General features: G+C 35.4%; 1 protein-coding gene across 51 annotated transcripts in view; it reads right to left on the bottom strand.

Annotated features, from left to right (window-relative positions):
• osbp (oxysterol binding protein) overlaps positions 1–17,298 on the bottom strand; it is a 41,561-nt gene extending 24,263 nt beyond the window's left edge. For 14 of the 51 annotated variants that reach the window (XM_087236111.1, XM_087236112.1, XM_087236119.1 and 11 more), the window contains exons 1-8: positions 17,131–17,174; positions 16,013–16,183; positions 6,678–6,886; positions 5,966–6,122; positions 4,655–4,766; positions 2,917–3,115; positions 367–481; positions 137–200 (exon numbers count right to left, since the gene is read on the bottom strand). In XM_087236111.1, the coding sequence (XP_087092237.1) occupies positions 137–200; positions 367–481; positions 2,917–3,115; positions 4,655–4,766; positions 5,966–6,122; positions 6,678–6,886; positions 16,013–16,146 (990 nt within the window). In that variant the 5' untranslated portion in view covers positions 16,147–16,183; positions 17,131–17,174. Of the gene's footprint in view, positions 1–136; positions 201–366; positions 482–2,916; positions 3,116–4,654; positions 4,767–5,965; positions 6,123–6,677; positions 6,887–16,012; positions 16,184–16,305 lie in introns of all 51 variants that reach the window. The other 37 variants (XM_087236156.1, XM_087236114.1, XM_087236125.1 and 34 more) reach the window with 7 other exon arrangements.
• Positions 17,299–19,653: the final 2,355 nt, after the last annotated feature.

Here is a 19,653-nt window from a genome sequence, read left to right as displayed (position 1 = left end):
TTTTTTTAGGGAAATGTTATATCGTTCTCATTATATCGTAATCCTCAATAACAATATTGCATAATTTTTCCAGTATCTTGCAGCACTAATTGAAACTATACATCATGAAGCCCACTCGTCAAATATAACATCTTACCGACGTCGTCCCGTCATCCATTCCCATTTCGCTACTGATCCCGCTGACATTGCTGCCGGATCTCCTGAGAGAAATGGAAAGAGGGTATGAAGAGAGCCAGAGAGTGTGAGAGAGAGAGGAGGAAAGGGAAAGGGAAGGCAGAGACACACACTTAGGTCCAGTAACACTCAAATGAGGAGTTAAGGGACAGACAAAAGGATGGGTGTAAAAGGGAGGCGGCAGATAAAGACCTGTGATATTTGGGGTCTGCTGGTACAGTGATGAACTCCTGAACATCCTCGCAGGCATCAAAAAATTCATTCTCCTCATCCTCGTCACTGGCGTCACCCTTTCCTGGAACTGAGCCTACCGGATGGAGAAAACAGGACGTATAATGTGTACAGGAGATCAGTATGTCATGTCCAAATGTATAGCTGACTGTCCCAAACACCAAGTCAAGCTTTATTTTGTTATTCCGCTGGTTGTGTGGACATACAGTGGAACAAAATGTGTGTTGTAGGACCACATAAATAAACACCATACCTGTCAACCCTCACGTTTTTCCCGGGATTCTCCCATATTGTACAGTTCTATCCTAATATCATCCCGTAAAGGTATTTTCCTGTGTTTCTCCCGTATTTTCAGTTTTTCTCTGAACAGCCGAGCCTCCCTATACGCAACCCATACCGCCGAACCACCAGGGGTCACCCCTTGCTCTTAAACGCAAGGCTGTTCTGTGCTTTCGCTTTGTTTAGGAATGCAAACATTCAAAAATAAATATTAAAAAAGGCGCCATTCCCTTCCCTTTTGATTACAGGTGCCGTCGCCCATCCTATACAATCCTCAAAACATATAATGGGGCATGACTGTCAGCTGACGTGCTCCATAATGATAAACAGACGCTGTTTCCTAAACGGATTCTGTACACGCGATTTGAAGCGAAGAGAAAGTCCGGCTTTTGGGTGCGTGTTTAAACAGACATTCACACACAATTAATAATAATAACATATAAAGATGACAATCTTGATGGGTTTTTTTTCTTTCAAACACAACTAATTTAGTCTTAAATGAGCATAAAAAGTTAGGAAAGCAGTCGAATGCGTCAGTCGTTAGATGTGTGCATTTTTAAAGTGACACCTCTTTTTTAATGTAATAAAAAAAATCTTAATAAATGAGAGATTCATTCGTTGCTCTTTAATCAGAATGTGCAAGTTATACAGTGTAGAAACGGCTAATGAGATTGATAGCTTAATTTTATTTCTTTATAATAGCTATTAAATTTAATAAGCTGAACTGTTTGCTAATGTATTTGCTGCTAATGTTTATATTTATTTTTTCTTTAGTTAATAATAATTTTAAAACATATTACTGACCATTTAACTGCTTATTTACAATGAAACCGCTCCAAATGAACATATTTAGTAATTTGGCGATTTTTTTTAAGGGAGGGAGAGGGGTATGTCGGGGGAATCCCTCATTATAGTGGGCATATCCCTTATTTTCACATCCCAATGTTGACAAGTATGATAAACACAATCATGAATATGAACACAACACTATTTTAAACCTGCACCCAACTACCATACTGGAGCAGTAATCTAACTATACTATCTACATATACTATATTAAATATTTAAAACTATACCAGGGCTTCCCACAAATAGACCTTATATCAACGGATGCCCAAGTATATTTAATGATATTTAATAACCAGAGGAAAATCTTCTTTCGACCAACACATACCGTACTGCTCGTTGTGTGTGCGCGAGAACTATCTACACTACCACATACAGAGACCCAATAAGACACGTCTTTTTGAGACTTGCGTCTGACCGGGGTTTCTAAATCTCCTAAAATGTCGGGGATTAGGCTTTTGCTTTCGCTTTTTAAGTTGTCATTAATTGTATGCGTTTTTGCATTACCCTTTTATTTAAGCCTACCTTCACTTGGCTTCGCAGCTGACTGCACATGCACAGCCGGGTGCAAGAAAGAAACATTAAGTAAATCATTCTTTAATCTAAACAATTTAGAAAACGTTATTATTTACTCTGAGAGGACATCTACACCGGCTGCACAAAATTTGTACACAATTAGAAATGTTTAATCAACTCCTTTGCCTTATTTAAATAATCTACAATCTACTTAATCTCTTTTATTAGTGTTATTTTTATAACTTTCACAGAGATTGTCTGTTTTTATTCCTTTCTTCTGTCATTTATTTCTCATTTGCTGTATATTTTTTTAATTAGATGATGTTAATATATTACATATATTATACATGTTTAAAATAATTTGGCAGCACTGAACAAAATCTCATGCCAATAAGCAACATAAACAAACCCATTGGAAAGGAACAGTGTATAACAGTGTTATAACAAATACAAATTGTTTTAAAATCACCTTATTTTTTTTGTTTGTCGCATGTAGTTGACCATTTATGTGCCAGGAGTAAAAGGTTTGTTTCAATTTGGCTAGCACGAATATTTCAAACCTGTGGGAAGCACTATACTACACATAACCCAAGACAGACTATGAAAGCATGTTTAGATTAAATAGAACAACATTGTGCAAAGGAGGTATTTTAAGGTTGAAGAAAACAAGTTAACATCATTTTCCTTACTGAATCCTTGTAAGATGGAGTTTAAGTGAAGTGTACGGTGCGTATAGAGTGAAGAGTAATTCTACAGGTGGTTTGTCAATCCCACTCACCTTTTTGAGGCACACTCAGCAATGCACAATGCTTATTTCTAGAGATATAAAGTGATTGTAAGAAAGTGCCCGGTGCAAATGTGTTTCTGTACCTTTGCTGTCTATGGCAGGGTTGCTCTGTGATGGAGGCAGGACAGTGGCTCCCCTGAAGGCTCTTTCTAGATGGTTGTGTTGTTTGGCGAGCTGCTCCAGCGTCTCCTCCAGCCTCACTCTCTGCTCTCTCTCGGCCTGCAGGGCTTTCTGCCAGCGCTTACTGTGAGCCTGTGCCAACGCTAGGAAGTCCCGGCAGGCCTGGGTGGATATCACATTACAAGAGAATCGTTAAAAAGTAGTTTAACGGTGGTTTTTGTATGCCAAACAGATAACCACAAATGAAATAGGGCTGCAAAATATGTACATCATCTGAAAGTGAAGTATCACGTTTTACTGTCGCATAAAACAAATCAGACATAAAAGAATGTAAACAAACAAAAAAATAGATCAAATAAAACTATATATATATATATATATATATATATATATATATATATATATATATATATATATATATATATATATATATATATATAGTAAAACTGGTAAACACTGACTTGCATAGTAGGAAAAACAAATACTGTGGAAGTCAAAGGTTACAGGTTTCAAACATTTTTCTAAATATTTTCTTTTGCGTCTTATATATCTTCAGAAATAACAAACTCATAAAGGACTAAAACAAGTAAAGGGTGAGAAAATAATGACAATTTTTATTTTTGAGTGAACTATCCCTTTAAAAAAGATTAATCATTTGTTTAATTATACAATGAAGACTTTACAGAGTTATTTTACATTTAATCTTTCAATACATTCACCTGAAAACTATAAGAACCAATTGATCTAAAATTATCAATTCGTTCCAAAAAGAAAGCTATTTATTTTATCTATTAAAATTGTATTCATATTGCAATATACACTCACCGGCCACTTTATTAGGTACACCTGTCCAACTGCTCGTTAAATTTGTAATCAGCCGATCACAAGGCAGCAACTCAATACATTTAGGCATGTAGACATGGTCAAGACGATCTGCTGCAGTTAAAACCGAGCATCAGAATGAGGAAGAAACGTGATTTAAGGGAACCTGGCATGATTATTGGTGCCAGACTACAGGTTACAATTGTGTTTGAGGCTGCAATTTGCACAGGCTCACCAAAATTGGACAACAGAAGATTGGAAAAACGTTGCCTGGTCTGAAGAGTCTCGATTTCTGCTGCAACATTTGCATGGTAGGGTCAGAATTTGGATTCAACAACATGAAAACATGATTCCATACTGCCTTGTATTACCGATTCAGGCTGGTGGTGGTGGTGTAATGGTGTGGGGGATATTTTCTTGGCACACTTTGGGTCCATTAGTACCAATTGAGCATCGTGCCAACACCACGTATTATTGCTGACCATGTCCAACCCTTTATGACCAAAATGTGCGCATCTTCTGGTGGCCAGAACAGTCACCAGAACTCAATCCAATTGAGCACCACTGGGATGTGGTGGAACAGGAGATCCGCATCATGGATGTGAAACCAACAAATCTACAGCAACTGCGTGATGCTATCATGTCAATATGGACCAATATCTCTCCATTACCAGTAGCTTAAAGGCAGTTCTGAAGGCAAAAGGGGGTCCAACCTGGTACTAGTAAGTTGTACCTAATAAAATGGCCGATGAGTGTGCTTTTTTGAATCCCAAATGTTGACTACTATTATAAATTGCAGAAAGACAAAATATCACAATGTCAGTTTTTCAACAATATCATGCAGCCCTAAGACTGAAATCTGCTGGTTGGTGGTCTTACGTTGATCATGGCGTTGGAGGTGATGCGGAAGAGTGTGGCTCGCTCCGTCACCTGGCGAATCTTTTCACTCGTCTCTCCTCCCAGCCGAACACCCTCCAGCTCAGACAAGGACCTGGCAGAGCAAACAATACCACATATGAGCACAAAGAGCAAATTATTGTGTTGAAAAGTAAATGGGTAACAATTTATTTTGATGGTCCAATTGAGCATAGTAGACTGTCTGCTTAATATCTGCTGATACTGCTCCTTCAACAGACATTTAACAGACTACAAGAAACTTTGCAAGTACATGTCAACTTACCCTAACCTAACAGTCTACTTAAAATCCAATGAGAATTAGTTGAAATGTAGATGCAGTGTAACTTAAATTCAACAAACGGACCATCAAAATAAAGTGTGACCAATAAATGTTTTAATGATGCTAACTTTTTCTTTAATAGTACAATTATTAACAACAGGTATTATTGGTAACTAAAATGTAACCTATATAAAAAAATATTGTTTGTTAAATGAAAACGATGAAATAAAAATAAATATAAAATTTGATAAAATACTCATCATAAACATTTTGACACACACTTTCTGTTTGGACTAATTACTTTGCATATTTGTGACCCAGTACCACACATTATGTCTTATGTTACACTGTTATGTTTTTGGCAATAGACTTTTATACCAAAAATCATTAAAATATTAAGTAAACATCACGATCCATAAAGAGATTTTGCAGATTTCCTGCCATAAATCCATCAAAACTCAAGTTTTAATTAGTAATGTACATTTCTAAGAACAATTAAGTCAACTTTAAAGCTGATTTTTACCAATATTTTGATTATTTTGAAGTCTCAGATTCCAGATTTTCACATAACTGTACCTAAGCTAAATAAATCATATGCTATCATAAAGTGGAAATCAATGTAAAGCTTAATCGTTCAGAATTCAGAATAAATAACTCAATTTCTAAAGAAATTGCACTTAAGGCTGGTTTTGTAGTCTGAAAAATAATCAAATAAAACAAATAAATGACAAAAAAAATAATAAGTATAAATAATTATAAAATAAGCAAACAAATTAATATAAATAGTACAAGAATACCAAAATATGTAAAATACACTGCGATATCTACTTAATGAACAGTATGCAAATGTAATTAAAATGCTTAACAATTTAAAACTACTATTTAATAAATTATTAAAATATACAAAAGCGTATATTAAACAAATATCACTAACTAATAATGTCATTATATAATGAATATCATAATAATCAGAAACTCAGTGTGATGTGTCCAAACAGGACGTATGGACTGACCGCTGCAGTGCAGAGCCGTGTTTGGCGATGAGGTCGTTGCAGGTGCTCAGATCCTCCACTTTGCTGCCCAATGTGCGGAGCGTTGACTGAACCTCTGAGTTACGAGCTCCTCCACCCTGACCCGCCGCAGGAGGAGTTGACTCATCTCCTGAATCATCTGAACCAAAAAAGAGAAACAAGAACTGTCCAACAGCCTTCCAGCATGAGTGAAAATTTAAAGGGGAGCTTTCATGCCACTTTTCACAAGATGTAAAACAAGTCTCTGATGTCCCCAGAGTGTATGTGTGAAGTTTCAGCTCAAAATACCACACACACTCTTTAAAACTCCCCCTTTTAAGCTTTGATCCTAATTGTGCCATTTTGGTGACTGCTGCTTTAAATTTAAATGAGATTGTGGTATTTTCAGAAGAGGGCGGAGCTACAAACGCCTGTGTGTCAGCATAGTGTCCGATTCAAAAACAAGACTAACGTCCTATGCTAATGAGGGACGAGATGGTCACTAATGGGCGGGGCTTTCCCCCATACAAAAGGAGACTGTCAATCAAAGTGTTTTTGCAGACTTTTTATATCAAGTGTGATTATAAAAAAATTTTACCATTAGAAGCTGCTTATATTCAAACACTACTGCCACACAACTGTGTTTAAACCTCTTATAAAAGTGATTTTTGCATAATTGGTCCCCTTTAATGCTTTTCTCAGAAGTGTCACTGACCCGACTCGGCCTGCATGCGGAAAGCTTTGGCTTTGGCGAGCTCGAGTGCTGTGATCCAGCGCTGCCGCTCCACCTCTGAGCTGGCCTTCAGGTGATACGTCTGCGTGCCGCCATTGGAGATCACGAAGTTGCACGAGTCCTCAACCGCAATATTGGCCGTGGCCAGGTTTATGGTGCCTCGACATGTGTGCCCCATCTCCGCCTGAGTCCTGGAAAGCATATATAGAGAGAAGATTGCTGCTGTGAAAAAGACAAGAGGCATTAACTTTGTTTTTCTGAAATAAATAATATATGGAATCATATTCATGTATAAGGCTATAATACAATGGCTGGATTTTATTTTAATACTCTATTCAAAAACACATTAAAACAAAACAAAATAAAAATAAAATAAATAATAAGTGAAAATCTTGAATCTTACCTACAATAAATTTGGCTTTTATTTTATTATGCTGTCTCTATTCAAAAATAAAATTAAATAAAAAAATAATAAATAAATAAATAAATAAATAAATAAACTTAAATAATAAAAAAAAACTAAATAAAATAAAAATAAAAAATAAATGAAAATCTTAAATCTTACCTACAATAAATGTGGCTTTTATTTTATTATGCTGTCTCTATTCAAAAAATAAATAAATAAATAAATAAACTAAAATAAAAAAACAAAACACAATAAAATAAAATAATAAAATCTTGAATCATACCTACAATAGGTTTGGCTTTTATTTTATTATGTGGTCTCTATTCAAAAACAAAACAAAACAAAATAAAATAAAAATAGAATCCTACCAACAATAAATTGGGCTTTTATTTTATTATGCTCAATTTAAAATAATAATAATAATAATAATTATTATTATTATTATTATTATAAAAAACTACAATGAAACTACAATAAATTTAGCTGAACAAGTAAAAATATTTAAGTAATTTTTCTCAGTTCCACACACACAGTTGAGCTCTTTTCCCTTTATGGCAAATTGGTCAATTGTACACAGTTATATTCTATTTTAGCTTTTGCTCGGTCTGTTTGCATGGCGCTAAACAGGTGGCCTGAATGAGACCCAATGTGTTTTCGGACTTCAGCATGACAGTCAAAGTCTGTTTCTCTGAGGCTACGGGAACATTCATGAGGCTCTCTGTAAACTCGGAGAGTTCGAAATTAAACAAAAGTCCCCCAGGCAGCTGTTTTTCAGCGTCTTTTGCAATATGCATGAATTCACACTAAAAGGCAAGCATTCGAGAAATGCCTTCAGATAGAGTTTCTTGAGCATTTATCTGACAGAAGATACGCTACTGCTGCAGTATCACAGTATCTAATATCAGAGTGAAAAACAGCCTTGTTTTTTTTATTCCAGCAGATTTCATCATGCTTTTTTTTAAATAAAATATTTTTTATAAGTTATGATAAATGTTGTCTATTTTGATGTATTGTACTTTTTAATTTAATTTAATTTTATTCAGTCTACTGTGTCACATAAAACTTCAGTAAACTTTTCAATATGCAGTTTTGTCATCAGACATTTATTATGATATACTTATACTCCTCACAATCACAGGACTGTTTAACATTTGCACATTTGAGATTTGCAAAATTTTTTTTTTGCACTACAATGCACTGATTTACTTGTCTGGACTGTACAAACCCTCTGTACACACCCACTGTACATATACATTTGTAATCATGTTTCTCTATCTGCACACTTCTGATTATTAATAGCAATCTGCACATATATTCATTGTAAATCTCTGTTCATAGCTAATACAACCTGACTATAATGTTGATAGTACATCCATCTGTAAATATCACCATAGTTTTTCTATAATTGCACTTTATAACTTATATCTTTATCCTGCACTTGCTGCTATTGCACTGCTGGTTAGACCTAAACTGCATTTCGATGCGTTGTACTTGTACATGTACATGTGTAATAACAATAAAGTTGAATCTAATCTAATCAAATTATTATCAATATTAAAGTTCACAATACATAATATTTTCAGATGTAAAACAAACAAACTTTCTTTCGCCTTTGCAAATTATTTAAAATAAGCAGAAAATCCATATTTGTTATAACTAAAATAAATATAAAGTGCAATAGAAATGTTAAAAATTAATAAAAATAACAATAATTTAACAATAATTTCAACAATAATTTCACAATTTAAATTAATCTGAAACGAGCAGATATTATGGCCACACTTTACAATGAGGTTTCATTAGTTAATATATTTTTTACTAACATGAACTAATTATGAGCAATACTTGCATACCAATACTTAGAGCTCAACATTAACTAATACATTATTACGATTACAATTCATACTTGTCAACATTAGTTAATTCACTGCGAGTTAACATGAACTAACAATGAACAACTGTATTTTCATTAACCAGCATGCTGCCACACAACTGTGTTTAAACCCCTTAGTCAAGTGATACATAATAGGTCCGCTTTAATGCTTTTCTCAGAAGTGTCACTGACCCGACTCGGCCTGATGCGGAAAGCTTTGGCGAGCTCGAGTGCTGTGATCCAGCGCTGCCACTCCACCTCTGAGCTGGTGAGCGAGCGACCAGTGGTCTTTGTTTCTTCAGATGGCAAAGTAAGTTCGTATCGAACTAACTATTACACCGAGTGTAAACATGCTAGCACCACAAGCAAATGCCAAATGCTGTAATAAATGTATTGTTCATTGTTTGTTAATGTTAGTAAAAACATTAAACTAATACAACCTTACTGTAAAATGTTACCGATACTATATATTGACATACACTCACTGGCAACTTAATTAGGTACACCTGTCCAACTGCTCTTTAATGCAAATTTCTAAGCCTGCGACATTCGGATAGTAGGGTCAGAATTTGGCATCAACAACATGAAAACATGGATCTATCCTATATATCTATATATCAACAGTTCAGGCAGGTGGTGGTGGTGTAATGGTGTGGGGGGTATTTTCTTGGCATTCTTTCGGCCCACAATTTGTGTCAATGCCAAAGCCTATATGAGTACTGTTGCTATCCATGTCCATCCCTTCATGACAACAGTGTACCTATTTTCTGATGGCTATTTATAGCAGTAAAACTCACCAAGTCATAAAGCGTGAATCATCTCAGACTGGTTTCTTGAACATGACAATAAGTGCACTGTAACACAATGGCCTCCACAGTCACCAGAGCTCAATCCAATAGAGCACCCTTGGGATGTGGTGGAACGGGAGTGTCAATATGAAGCAAAATCTCTAAGAAATATTTCCAGTACCTTGTTGAATCTATGCCACGAAGGATTAAGGCAGTTCTGAAGGAAAAAGGAGGTGCAACCCGGTAAGAGTAAGGTGTACCTAATAAAGTGGCCAGGGAGTGTATATTCAATATACTTTTATAAGCATATAAACAATCAACAAACTAAACAGTTTTTAGTCATATGAATTCAGCAGTAATCCTGCTAAGCAGCTCCTATGAAAACGTCTCAGCTAAAAGCAAACTTTCCATGCTCAACTGTAATCTCCCAACACGGATGAATCACCACTTCTTGGGATTTTCCATTCTCAGCAGGAAAAAAAAAATCAGGCAACACCAGTTTGGATGCTCAAAAACTGTCACCAGCGACTTAACAGAGGCACAAACTATTCAGAGCCTGCAACCTGTGAAATCTGCAACTCGCGCTCTACATTTCCTGATGAATCTCTCACACACAAACACAGCGAGAGAGTGAAGAGAGCTGAAATCAAGCCTTAAGTAGAGCGTGTGATCCTCATGTACACAGATGACCTGCTAAGACGGTCACATGACCCAAACTCGCTCAGCCAATCAAAACGTCCAAACCGAGGTGGAGTAGGCAATGTGCACTTGTGTCTTTAGTCATACTGTAATGCATTTACGTGACTTCAGCGGAGGTTTGTGATGAATAAATATAGCATATTTTTATAGAAACTGCTTTCATTAAGGAGAGTTTTTTTTGGTGGTAAAACATTTTAAAACAGAGCATAGCTAAAAATGTCCATTTCCCTCTAACATTTAAGCTAGAGCTGCTTGATATTGGAAAAAAAAACTGACATTGCAGTATTGGGTTTTTCTGCTATATATATATTGCGATATGAATACTATTTCACAAGATTACTATTGAATTCACAATTTTACATTGATTGTTATGATTTTTTAGGGGGGAGAGAGCATCTTCATAAAATATACAAAATTCTATTTATATATATAAATATATATTTGTATTTGTATTTGCTTTGGCGTGGCTTCAACACAGTATCCGTATTCAAGAGCAAATACAACACAAGGAGGAAAGCACCCGGGTATATCCAGGATCTGCCAAATCATCTTACACCATTAAGCGAGGTACGAAGAATGGATCCCAGAAGTCAATTATTTATTTTAATTATTAAGCCTGACATGTTTACAGTATTGTGTTAAATGGGGAAATAGTTGCTGTTTTTACCCATTACGTTTAAAAAGAATTTATTTTAGAGCAGTAATCCCAAATCAGTGACAGTGAGGTATTTTTTTGTAAGGTTTTCATACTGTTAGAATCTTATACCATGCCATGCCTAGTTGGATGTTACATTTGCAATGTAAACATGGAAATTCTGTATCACATATCAACTGTTGCATCATTTACAAATCAAAAACGCAATATCTCACGCTTTCAGTATCTCATGGCTCTAATGAATATTGCAGTCTAATGTAGGAAATGTTTAATGCATTCAAACATTCTGGAACCTACTACACATAATAAATTAGTTTTTCCACTGTATTAACAAGAGCAATTTCTTTGAGGAGTTAAATAAATTATGACATAACACAATATATATACAATGTGCTCTGTGTTTATCAGATAAGCTGCATCTGTTTTACTGATATTTATGGTTCAGAAAAACATGCAGTTTTTTCCTAAACAACAGACAAAAGTATGCATTTCAAAACAAATGCATATGCAACTGATCCTATAGAAAATTAGTAATAATATTTGAGATTTTTTAGATTTCAGACTTACAAGATATATCAGACTTACTAGATAATTTGATGAGGGTTGCATGGTGTTTATTTATATATACACACTATTGTTCGGAATTCTTAGGCCTGATGAGGTTTGTTTTGAAAAAAAAAAGTCTCTTGTGCCCTTGTATTATTATATTTAATTTGCAGTCACATAATATAATAATACATATTTTCTATTTTATTGCATTTAAAACATTAAAAGAAAAAAAATTATAATTAATTCAACATTTTGTTTCACATCAACCTTCAGAAATTACACCATCATGCAGCTTTTACGCTCATAAAAACAACTTCTAACTATTATTGCTCAACATTTCTGTGGAAATCATGATGAAATGTTGTTTTTGCAGGAATGCTGATGAACAGAAGTTTCAAAATGACAGCATTTGTTTGACACAGTTATAAAGAACAATGTCACTTTTACTAATTGTTTGCCATTCAAATATAAAAAGAAAACTCTTACAGATCCTACATTTCTGAATGGTAGCATATCCATTCACAAAATACCTTCAAGTGTAGTGGTGAATCTGGCTGCTGTTACACGATCAAACCATTCCCATTACATCTGCGCAGTTAAACTGTACTATTAGTGAAAAGACAGAGCACTTTCTGCTCATGTTAACCTTGATCTAAATAAAGTGCTAATGTGACACAGATCTTTTGTATTTGCTTTGGCGTGGCTTCAACACAGTATCCGTATTCAAGAGCAAATACAACACAAGGAGGAAAGCACCCGGGTCAGCAAAAGTAGCGGACAATCTCTCGCCATCCAAAAACGCGGAGGTGTTGCACCTTGATATTTTACAGTTTATTGACAGAGATCAATATCAGAGGGAGAAGGGGGATTTTAAAGAATGTGTTGTTATCCTCTCATGTCAAACTGTTGAGCAAACAGTAAGGATCGTACGAGCAAACAGACACACATGCGGGAGCTCCTGTGCTCTCACGCGCAGTATTAATAATTAACAGAGCCCAATGAGATGAATGCAACTTCCCTACATCAACTCAAATCTAATTACGTAAGCTGGCATCATCTTACAAACAACACGAGAGTGTTGAGCTTTCAGCATCTACAACATCTCCAAATGGCATCTTGAATATGCAACAAGTTGGATGATCTAAGGCAGGGGTTCTTAAACTTTTTTCCAACAAGTACCACCTCAAAAAAAATTGTCTCTCCAAGTACCACCATAATGAGCAGCATTGAAATACAGTATTTATTTTATTTATGTATTTACCAGGATCCCCATTAGCCACTACCAAGGTAGTGGCTATTCTTCCTGGGGTCCATCGAACATAACACAAAATTACATTAATACACAACAACAAAGACCAATAAAAACATTAAAATACAAAATTCATACATAACATCCAAATCAACAATCCATTTAATATTGTTCCATTAAATATTTTTTTAATGATTTTTTAAATCTAATTTTACTTGTTACAAAGCATGTAATGTCTGATGGCAATTCATTCCATATTTTCATTCCTCTATACATCACGGTACGATGCTTTGCATTAGTTTTTGAAATGGGAAGCAAAAAATTTCCTTTTAATGCATGCCTGGTGTTAAAATGATGACTAACATTACTATACAAAAGTTGACAGTACAATACACTTAGAACTTTTGACACAGAAATCTTTCTTATAAAACACAGCAGAGAAACAATTACCCTATCCTTCACCAATAACCAACCTAAAGTTTTATGCATTTTAACATATACTATGTTAAATATACACTAATAAATACAACAAATAAATACAGTAAAATAAATAAATACATTTTAATATATACTATGTTCCCTGTAGGGTTGTAACAATATACCGGTATGACGGTTTACCACGATTTGAACGTGCACGATTATCATACCATGAACAATTGCATATCAACGGTTTTAACCCTTAAAGACCGAGACAGCCGCCCGCGGCTAAAAATAAGTATTGCTCTTAAATGTTTAATAACTTTTGATCCGCTGATCCGATTCATACAATTCAAAGATTGGCATAAAGAAGAGACTCTCAGCTTTCCAGTGCTGTATCACATAACATTCGCGGACTTTCAGAGGCTCCGGAATCAGTGCGGTTACGTCATCAACATTTGACAACGCTGATTTGACAAAGAAACGCTCGTCACTGTGTCTCCGGACAAATCAGACATGATACATTGATGCATTGTCCCTCCTCCATGCCCAGATTGGTTCAAACTCGCTATATCACAACCAATAAGCATAGGTTTCGCTTTTGTTTGTGGACCAAGCTTTTTGAACAACACGGAATGAGAGATAGGCATACATTTATGCGCGGCTAAATAAAACGCAAAAAAAAATGAAATAATTCTCATACTAAGTACTTTTGCATGCACAGCAGCACAGAAACATGACAAAACAGTGACACAGCAAAGACGAACTGTTGCTCTTGCTGTTTTCAAAAGACGCAAATGAAGATGCAGCTGTTTGTCTGCATTGCAGACAACCATATCCCAATCCATATCGATAGACAACCATATCCATGCTGGCACATAAAACCTAAGGATGTTCCATATTGAATCTAGTTTCGTTATGTAACTATTTATAGTATAGTAAATATTTATATCTATTTTTTACTGAGGATTTGCACCATGTTTATTTGGACTTTATTTGGACTTTGACACATTATTTATTATTTTCTTATTTTTATTTGTTCATTGTAAGTGGTGTTGTTTATAGTAACTAAAAATATATTATTTGGAAAAAGTCAAATTTGCTTCACTGTTCTATTATTTTGTAACATTTGTAACATACCGTATACCGCGAAACCGTCAAACCGTGGTATTGTTTTAGACGATTATCATACCGTGAAAAATTCATACCGTTACAACCCTAGTTCCCTGTAACTGTAAAATCTAAGTTTATCTAAGTAGCGTAGTAAGCCCAGTAAAGTAGCTACAGCTCTGCACAGTTCTAAAACGTGGCAGATTTATTTCTATTATTACGAATATTTATTATTGCCATCCATTTAAAACATTATAAATAGTCTGAACGTTAACACTGTATTGTGCTTATATGTAAAAAAAATAAATAACTAAAAACTAAAAACATCAACATTTAAATTAAAATGGCATTTTAATAGTTAAAAATGATAGGTTAATGTTGTTAAAAACTAAAAAGAAAAGTGCTGTACTTAAATGTAAAGTATTAACATATAGTTGCCAATTCATCAACACCTGGAATTGTTGCCTGGACCTCAGAAATATAGGCTGTATGTCATATAATAAATATTATAATACAACAGTTCTGTCTGGTTCTCGAATCTGATTGAATCTGCATTAACACTTCCGAAACGCTAGTTGGCAGTGAGGTGTAAATGTTCCTCTGTGTCGAGTTTCTTTGCTGGTGTTTTGCTTTTCCTGAACACTTCCTTAATGTACAAGTGGCTCAAACTCGCTCATTTTGAGGCAGGAACCGGTGGACGTGCAACAACTTTAACTATGAGGTAAACACCAAACAAAACTTTCCATCCGGAGCTCCTTCACGGGACTCCACACTTGTAAACAATCGCTCAATCAGGCTCGCACCATTCATGCGGCTCTCGGTCCCGCCCAGACTCGTCAGTGCTACCAAGCCGACCAATCACAGAGCTTGCGCTACGCATTGTTGCGACGTGTAGTTACATTTTTTGAGAGGTGCATGTCAGCGACGCCGACGGCCACGGCGAAGGGCTATGCGTCAGTGCCGTAGCATACGCCGGCGTTTGACAGAAGTATAAATCAGCCTTAAGGCACCATCACCCAATAATGTAATTTTAAAGGGATAGTTCACGCAAACATTTTTTTTTATTTACTTAGTATTTAATCTCCAGCAAGTGGTCCCAAATCTTTAAGAGTTTCTTTCTTGTGTTGAATACAAAAGATGTTCTGAACAAAGCTGCAAACTTGTAACCATTGTCTTTCAAAGTAGGAAAAACAAATACTTAGGAAGTCAACATTTTTCAAAATATCTTCTTTTGTTTTCAACAAAAGGAAGACACTTTTAAAGGTTCGAAACAAGTAAAAGATGAGTCTTTTTTTTTTTGGTGAACTATCCCTTTAATACTCGATGTCAAAAGAAACAGCAATGCTTGCCATACCAGGAATATCAAACCATTTCACTATCTAAAGCTTAGCGCCTTATCAGATATTGGTGAGAGGCCAAAGAACACTTGACAGCATCACAAAGGGTTGATTAGGACATCAGACGTTCCTATAAACCACTGGCAGACCTGCTGTCTATGGAAACGATACCTGATAGCCATCATCTCTTTTGTTTCCGGAGGTCGATAAGCGAAAATAATGTCCCAAACTCACCTGTAGTAAGACAGTAAGCCATTGCTCAGGACGAACCATCGCCTTTGGTATCCCTTGATGTAATTAGTCCATTTGAAGAGCCAGCCTTTATAGGTGTCTCCAGGGGCCGGGGTGGGCGCTTTGGGCTCCGACATCACGACAGCCCTTGGCTTCACAGTGTCTGAAGGGGGTCTGGGTGAATATGAAGGGTTAAACTGGTTAGCTGACACTTGAATGACACTGTGATGTGATGAGCTGACTTTAGCTTGTATGCCAAACACCAAGTGTTTACATGCACACTGAAACTGCCCCACCTAGATTCTGTTTTACCGCTGCCCGAAGGGCTCTGTGTAGGTTGACATCATTTTAGTATTGAAACACAGTCCAAATCTCGAACATAATGGCAGAATCGTGTGTTATTGTAAGTGGATATCATGTCAAGGGTTAGTTTTGCTTACGTGTCACTCTGTGAACTAAGTTCATTTAATTTGCAGACATGATTTAAAACACAACAGTACAAATAAAAACACCGTTTACGATAATAATAACTAAAACATACATATTAAGAGCTAGTTTAAACTTTGTTTAGATAAACGAGGCCTGTTTGCAGAAGACATTCACACATCACTGACAACCCAAACGACATTAAAACAACTGAGTTGATCAATACCACCATGAAATATGAACACGCTTCGTGTTTTAATAAAAATCTAGCTCGCTCTCAGGCATGTGCCTACATGTAAACGTGAAATGACTTTGACGGCTAATTCAGCTAACGGCTAATAAAACTGACGCGCTATCGCGAGACATGAACGAGTAAACTCAAAAACACCACTATATATCTATAAATAAAACCCTTACGCGCTGATAAATCATCTATAATCCACCCAACCTTCCGTTTATCCTCTAAAAGTCATTTAATAGTGTCATCATGCGGGGAATTGTGTGTGTTAAACTGAAGCTAACTAGCCTGTGCTAACCTTCAAGCTCAGTATAATGACAGAAATCGCGTCAAGTAACGCATAACACCAGATGAAACCTCCGGCAAATAGCATAAAACTGCATGAGGATATAGGGGAATGCGAAAAGGCCAGTGCTGAGATGGTTTTAAGTGTGTTTTGGGAGCTGCCAGCTCTTACCTGATCTCTCAATGATCCCCTCTGAAGAAGGAAGTCGGTGACATGAGATCAGACGAGCGAGTTTTACTCCACACTAAACTCGCATAAAAGTCACATTCATGCCGCTTTTCCATCTAAACACAACACACACACCGGGCAGAATCTGATTAATGCATGTGCCTAAATGCCCAGGCTAACTCGTTAATTGTATTTTAGTTTAAGCCTATTTGTTTTGGTGCGAAAATGTGAGAATAAAGCAATAAAGATACACAGTGATTTTACAAGAAGTTGACTTTGGTAAATTCAGCTAGAGTGGTTTATTGCTTAGAACAGTTGTGCAGAAATGTGATTAAAACAGATGTTCAATACAGTAATTATTTATGATAAACAGTGTTAAAACAATGCTAACAATTTATTACTGTAGGCTGTTTGCTGTTGCCAAGCAACTCTAGGCGCATTATTTTTTTAATCTTTATTAAATCTCCTCAGATAACAAACAAGAATGATCACTGTCTGTAAATAAACACCCACACAACATAAATTGCATAAATAAATGCATATTAAATTGAGAAATAATTGCAATCGATTAATTATGATTATTATTATTAGTAGTAGTAATAGTATTTATTAATTGTAGTATTAGTAATTAGTAGTAGTAGTATTATTAATAATTTTCCCGGGTTGCAGCTGGAAGGGATCCGCTGTGTAAAACATATGCTTGATAAGTTGGCGGTTCATTCCACTGTGGCGACCCCTAATTAATAAGGGACTAAGCCGAAAAGAGAATTAATGAATACAAATTAATTTTCTTATCAGCTAAGTCCTTTTATTAATTAGGGATCGCCACAGCGGAATGAACCGCCAACTTATCCAGCATGTTTTTTTAGGAAGAGGATGCCCTTCCTGCTGCAACCCATCTCTGGGAAACATCCACACACACTCATTCACACTCATACACAACAGACAATTTAGTCTACCCAATTCACCTGTACTGCATGTCTTTGGACTGTGGGGGAAACTGGAGCACTCGGAGGAAACTCACGTGAACGCAGGGAGAACATGCAAACTCCACTGAAACGCCAACTGACCCAGCCGAGGCTCAAACCAGTGACCTTCTTGCTGTGAAGCAATTGTGCTACCCACTGTGCCACTAAATGTAACCAAAGAAAACAAAATCAACAAAATGAATGTTGAATAAAATTAAATGAAATAAAAGCGGTTGGCTAATAATGTAGAGATTTTGTGTAATTTGTTATGGAAAATAAAGTATTTGCATTAAAATGGAAAAAACTAAATAAAAAAAAGCTACAATAAATGTAGGTTACTTAATAGCCTACTGTAATCTGTAATAAAATAAATTAAAACAAAGTCAAATGTCCTGCTTATATATATATATATATATATATATATATATATATATACATATATATATATATACATACACACAATTTTATTTATATACATATATATTATATATACATACATACACACACGCACGCACACATATTTATATATATATATATATATATATATATATATATATATATATATATAATAATAAAATTGTATTATTTATTAAAACAATATAAAATGGATTCACTAACTGTCTAGGGATGTTGTTGTGTAATTTGCTACAATAAAATATCATTTTTTAATAAAAATAAAATAAAAAGTGGTCGGCTATTTTTTTTATCAATTTATTATTTATTAGGAACATAATAACTTGTGGTGAACTAAACGATGGTGCAGTGGGTAGCATGTTCGCCTCACAGCAAGAAGGTTGCTGGTTCAGTCTCGCCTGAATCAGTTGGCATTTCTGTGGAGTTTGCTTGTTCTCCCCCTGTTCGTGTGGGGTATCTTGACAGTCCAAAGACATGTGGTACAGGTGACCTGGATATGCTAAATCTGATCATAGTGTATGTGTGTGAATGAGTGTGTATGGATGTTTCCCAGAGATGGGTAGTAACCATGGGTAGTACCGCTGAGTAAAACATATGCTGGATAAGTTGGCGGTTCATTCCGCTGTGGCGACCCCTGATTATGAAAGAGAATAAGCCGAAAAGAAAATGAATGAGTGAATAATTACTTGCCTTAAAATAAAAACAAAATCCAAATAAATCAACAGTAGGAGCGTTTAAACTGTCTGCATTAAGTAACACTATTCTATACTCTATAAAATTAAACTCCATAAAGTGATGTTATATTATTTTTAAAGTGTAGTTACAGGAAATCTGTCCACAAACTCCACTAAATCTGACGTGTATACATCTACATCTGCTAGATACCTCATACTACATTCCTATATATTATTAAGACACTGTCACTTTATAATACTCATCATATGTACAAGCCTTTTATACTATATACTTTGCATTATAGTGTACTTTTTCCTCTTTATACTGTTTTGCATCTGCACAACTCTGGTTTGCTCTCCTTGCCTTGTGCCCTTAAGTGTAATTGTATCGTGTACAATTTTAATTTTTACTTATATTTTTAGATTATATTATATGTGTAATTGTATTTATTTTAATATCTTTTTTAAAA

The sequence above is a fragment of the Danio rerio genome, chromosome 1 (assembly GCF_052040795.2).
Source record: "Danio rerio strain M-AB ecotype USA chromosome 1, GRCz13ab, whole genome shotgun sequence".
NCBI classification, from domain to species: Eukaryota; Metazoa; Chordata; class Actinopteri; order Cypriniformes; family Danionidae; genus Danio; species Danio rerio.
Note: the sequence above shows the minus strand (reverse complement) of the source record. Positions and strands in the feature narration are given on the sequence as shown.